Consider the following 5,951-nt stretch of genomic DNA (forward strand, 5'->3'; position numbering starts at 1 on the left):
CTACCTTACATTCTTCTGGGAAGCCAGTGGGCTCGTGGGACCAGTGATGTAGTTAGAACAGAATAATTGGGTGGGCTGAGTCTTCAGGAACCCCAATGCCCCCTACAGAGACAGATTAGGATTTTGACTCAACCAGAAAATTGAGGTACCCTCTCCATCCCTTCTTCAGCTCCTTTCCTGCTGGGGAAATGGTGTCAAAGGCAAAGGGGTTTACACTCAGCACTCCTGTTAGGGAATGAGGTCAGGCCACTCTGTCAAGCAGTGGGGGGCTTATTCTTCTTCCCCCGCCCAGCGATTCTGAGATGCTGGGCTTACCCCACTCCTACGCTCAGCACAATTCCAGAACCCCAACCCGCTCTCCAGGAGTTGGGTGTGGGGAGAGGGGCAATCCCCTGCACCCGGACCTCGCTTCAGCAGAGGAGTGGTGGCTAGGAGGAATGGATCAGGGTAACACCATTGCCCCAGGATGTGTAGCTAGTCCACTACTGGCCCAAACCCGTCCACACAAGGCACACCCCCATCTGGCATAAGAGACCTGGGAATCAGTGCTCCGGACTGGCAGGAGAGGGATACAGCTGGGCACCAGACTGGGATCGGGAGTCCCAGCTGGTGGATTGGGCTTGGATGCTCAGAGGGTGGCCCCCGTCCGCCACCCCTGGCCCACTCATGGCTACACCCCTACTTCAACCCAGCCTTGTGTCCCTGTGTCTCCGAGAGCATCTTCCCATCTGTTTGCCCCTTTCTTGTGGAAGCAGCCTGTGCTGAACCCCGTGTGAGCCTAGGCCCTGTCACCAAAGTGCTCTGTGCTCAGTGTTTTACGGGGTCAAGGTGTGAAGCTGACCTTTGCCCTCAGACTGCTTTCTCCCAGCCAGACCATCTAAGATGAGGCTCCTGTGTCTGTTCCTCTATTGTTTGCAATGGATGCAAACACCGTTCTGGTGACTGTGTGGAAACTCCTGGCATCCTTGTGGCACTCCCACATTCCCCTCTGAAATCCTCCTCCTTATTCCTTGTTTCTCATGGAGAAGGGAAGGGTCCTCCCTTACTGGAAGGATCCAAAGGAAATTTCCATGTGTTTGTAATGCAAGAAAGGGGGCTGCCAACGAGTAATCAGCCCCATATTATTATTCTATTTTATTTTATTTCAGCTAGATCACAGCTGTGATGGCCCCATTGTTACCACTCATCCACCCTCGAGGTAGCCATGTAACCAATCAGAACAATATGATGACAAGCCTGGATTCTTGGAATAGAGCCTGCAGCAGGGCTGGTGCTGCAGTCCAATTAGGTAGTATCACCCCATGTCCCCTGTGATTTAGCCTCCTGCAGTTTGCCATTGGCCGTGAGAGGGGTTAAAGCTGGTGCACACAAAGCCAAGCAGCTGAGTTTCCCTAATGGCCAAGTGGCCCCCAAGGGAATGTGCAAACATGCTTCATAAATACAGTTGCCTCCTATCTGAACAGATACTGCCTGCTGCCCTGCAACTTCTTCAGTGACTCCTTGTCCTTTAGGGTGAAGACCTCTGGTGTCAGCGGCTCCTCTTCTAGCAGGAATTGGGTATGTTGGCAGGTTTCACTGTCTTTACAATGGGAAGTGAAGGGTAAAGGCTGCAAGCTGTTTAAATCTGAAGATGTTCTGTGCCACCGCAGCAAACTCAACTGAGCTGTCAGAGTGACTCTGTAACAGGGGCAGGAGGACAGGCAGCAAAGTGCTTAGTGAGTTATTCAATTCCACAGACACCTGAGGTAGGAGTATTAAAAGCATGATGTCTCAAGTCAGGATTTCTCAAGGGATCCCACTTCCACAGATACTGTAGGCTCTGAGCCTGATCCTGCCAGGGGCTCAGTGAAAGGAGACCCCAAAGAATTCAGTGACTAGTTCCCAAATTCACTCAGGTTTATTTCCTCCTGAAAATTTAATCAGCAAATGAATTTTCAAAGATTTTATTCTCTGCTTTGATTGTGAAGGCAGGAATTCAGGGCTGCATTGCTTTGTAGTAACAGGTCAGAGAAAGCATATTTTCCCCTTATAGTTACTATAGTTACAGGGCTACTGGCATCTCCTTCCCCTCTCTGGTCTCTGAGTGCCAAATGTCAGGCCTTGTAGCCTTCCTGCACCTGCTGTGGAATCCCACCATTCCCCCACCCTCAACTGTGGATCAACTGTGCTTGTCAAGCAGGTCCAAGTGGGTTCAGCACCTGTGGTTGACATGTGTGTACTAAGGTACAGAGGTGTAAATGTTAGGCCAAAACTATTCATTGTAATACAGATATTACAAACCAAACCCTCATGCCATGCCTGTATATCGAAATCAAGCAGCAGAGTTGTTAGAATCTCTGCAGGAAGGAGCAGGGGTAACTTTACTGCTTAATGGCTTTGGATTTAGAAAGTGTTTCAGAAGTGCTCCACATACTGCTTGCAATGGGCTTAACTCTTTGTTCAGTGGACATTTGTGTGATACTGTCTCCTGGTAACTGACTAGAAGCTGTTTCTAACATTTATATTCAGAGTCATGCATTCAATAACTCTGCAAGACTTGTGCAAGACTTTCCAAAAAGTAAGAAGAGACGCGAACCGCTGGTCTGTGTTTCAGCAAAAAGTTTAGCTGAGGTTCAGGAAAGGGGAGTGGTATAATAGCTGTATGTAATTGTCCCAGGTCTCCAATTACATGAGCATGGTTGAAGTAACTTGTACTCCCAAGTGGATATTAGTGCAATGACATGTTTGAAGTATTGACCCGTTTGTGAAGCCAACTCCTCCCCTGCACAGCTGAAAAAACTGTCAGTGTTAGCTTGTAATTTTCCTAATATCTACAGACTGTTGCATGGGGAGAGGATGCAGGTCTCAGGGGTATAAAGAAAAATCTGTAGGATGATCGAAGTCTCTGGATTCCATCAACATTGGCCAGGCAAAGCACTTCAGCTTCCCTTGGAGGGTTTCTTGGGGTTCAGAGTATATCACTGGGAGCCTTTGATAAGTGTGAGTTAATAGAGCCTGGTTCTGATTGAATTTACGTACGAAAGTCTGGCGGGTGGCTGTTGATGTCACTGTCATTAAATTAAGTACCTGACCCTAAAAATTTATCTCATATGCAGCGAAGAGGCAGTTGCATATCCTGAACTGTCAGGAGTGCAGAAAAAAATAATTCATATAATGAAGCTATAAAACACATTTAAAAATCTTAACAGTGTAGGACAAATAAATATAATGACCGTATTCACCATGCACTTGCATGTGTTTATACACATGGCATGATACAAGGGACCACACTCAGAAGTAGGGGGCCAGAAATGGTATCTGTGTGAAGGGTATAACAGAGTTCAAAAAAGAACTATATAAATTCATGGATGATGGATCACTTGATGATGACGTATTCGGCTCATTCGCTGTGGGGCACCTGGCCTAAGCCACTGTTGAAGACAGGATGCTGGGCTAGATGGACCTTTTGTCTCACCCAGCATGGCCACTCTTATATTTTTATGATTTAAGGGCACAATGATAAAATCACACAGCAATCAAGTAGGATATGGAATTCACAGCCACAAGATATCAATGGGGGAAAGATCTTAGCAGGATTCAAAAAGGGACTGAGTAATCTGAAAATCCAGTTAGAGTAGAGGATTGTTTTAAAAAAGTTTTGGAGAAGCTCTAAACCTTCCTGATTTACACCACAAAATATGTCTAACTAGTGGGTGTCAGGGGGAAACTTCCTGGGAGCAGACTATTTCATAGCTGCCTAATTAGGGCTACTTTCACCTTCCTGTGAAGCATCTGGACATGGCCACTGGTTACTGGGGTAGATGGACTACAAGTCTGATCCAGTCTGGCTAATCAGATCTGTGTAAATCCTAGAGTAAGTTTTTGCTTATCTACCTTCATGCTCTGGGAGTCTGTAGATTTGCACTGAGAGCAGAATGGTTTCTTGATCATCTAATTTCCTCCTTCTTTTCTTTTAGAAAGAATATTTCAGAACTCCTCAGACCTGCCCAGTACAATATGTCGGCTGTCAATGACACTAAATTTAAATCTGTAATATTCCTTCTAACCAGGCTACCAAGTCATGGAGACGCACATCTCTGGATTTCTATCTCATTCTGCTTCATGTATGTTATTTCAATAGTAGGAAATTCAGTCATTCTGTTCATTATAAAAATAGATTCAAGCCTCCATGAGCCCATGTACATTTTCCTTTACATGTTGGCTACCACAGATCTTGGCATATTGATAACTACCATGCCAACAATACTGGGCATATACTTGTTTAACTCTAGGGAGATCAGCCTCGATGCCTGTTTAGCCCAGCTTTTCTTCATCCATGTGCTTCATTGTATTGAATCCTCCGTGCTATTGTTGATGGCCTTTGACCGTTTCATCGCGATCTATAACCCGCTGAGATATACTTCCATCTTAACCCTGCCGAGAATAGCCAAGATGGGACTGGTGGCTGTGCTAAGAGCTACGGTCATAATACTTCCACTCCCCTTTCTCCTGAAACGGTTCCACTACTGTCGAGCCAATGTCCTCTCCCATTCCTACTGTGTGCACCGGGAGATCATGAACATGGCTTGTTCAGACATCACAGTCAATATTATCTATCGATTGTTTACTAAACTCTTCCAGATGGGGTTGGACTCGCTGCTCATCTTCCTCTCTTATGTGATGATCCTCAAAACAGTGCTAAGCATCGGGTCCCACGAGGAGTGCCTGAGGGTCCTGAACACCTGCTTCTCGCACCTCTGTGCCCTCCTGCTCTTCTACACACCAGAGATCAGCTTGTCTGTGATACAGAGCTTTGAGAAGGGCTCCTTACCGTTACTTCAAATTGTCCTGGGCTACATCTCCCTGCTTCTCCCCCCGCTGATGAACCCAATTGTGTACAGTGTGAAAAGCAAACACCTTCGTGAGAGGATAATCAGGGTGTTCATCAAATGAAGGCTCAGTTCATCACTTAGGTCCAGTGACATGGGAGACGAAAAAAATGGGCCACCTATTGCATCCTGGACCCTTACATCTAATATGGCATGAGTTACTGATCTCCACTCTGAAGAGAGGTTCAGGAAGGGTCTAAGGCTGATGAGGGAGGACAGGGATGGTGAGGGAGGACTGGACACTGAGGGAGGGAGACCAAGGCAGGGAGCAGCATTTACAGAGTGACTTTTTGTGGCGAGCCAGGGGATCAATGGGATTTTGGCCCATAAGGAGCCATATTCATGGTCACTGTTACCTCACAATTCCTGTTGATAATCAATAAAGAGAAGGGATGTGGATGCTGTTTCCCATTACACCTGGTCTGTCACTGTTCCATGTCTGGCTAAACATCCAAGGGCTATCAAACAAGCTGCAGAGCTGTTCTGCAGTCGCAGTCCTGGCCCTTCCGGGTGCAGCATGATCCACGGGTGCTGCACCAGCTGGGGACAGGGGTTATTCAAGGGGCCCGGTAAATCCATTTTCGCCTGCACTCTCAGTCCAGTGTTTGAGACTGAACGGTGTCAGAGACGTGATTAATGCAGGAATGCCAGGAGAAACCATTTAGGCAACCCCTTCATTAATGGCTTTGCACACAGCACACCTGCTCAGTCCACTCCCCGCTGAGGCAGAGCAGAACTGCATGTGTGAGGAATGGTCTGACACACAGGAGTCCTGGTAAGAGACTCAGGCCTAGGTTCCCTCCCCTTCTGCTCCATTTGTGCTGCCCCAGCAATGCAAAACTGTGGAAACCGGCCTCAGCTCAGGCCCAGCGAGCTCCTATCCCAGCCCAGCCCATTCAGTGTAAGGTGAGCAGCTTTACAAAAGGGAAAAGTGGGACTTAGGCCAGAAGCCCTGTTCCCTCAGTGACTTCACCCCTGCCCCTCTTCTTTCCCCTTGAGACCCAATTCCCTGCTCCTCCTCTTCCACTCAGACTCCATCCCCTATTCAAGCCAGAAGCCAGAGCTGGGCCACAGAAAGAGCTG

At 47.5% G+C, this 5,951-nt stretch overlaps 1 protein-coding gene across 1 annotated transcript; it reads left to right on the forward strand.

Moving 5' to 3' along the window:
• Window positions 1-3,996: 3,996 nt before the first annotated feature.
• LOC115645537 (olfactory receptor 51G2-like) lies at window positions 3,997-4,932 on the forward strand. Its single transcript, XM_030550348.1, has one exon. The coding sequence runs from the start codon at window positions 3,997-3,999 to the stop codon at window positions 4,930-4,932; it is 936 nt and encodes a 311-aa protein (XP_030406208.1).
• Window positions 4,933-5,951: the final 1,019 nt, after the last annotated feature.

Source organism: Gopherus evgoodei, chromosome 1, assembly GCF_007399415.2.
Source record: "Gopherus evgoodei ecotype Sinaloan lineage chromosome 1, rGopEvg1_v1.p, whole genome shotgun sequence".
Classification (NCBI taxonomy): Eukaryota; Metazoa; Chordata; order Testudines; family Testudinidae; genus Gopherus; species Gopherus evgoodei.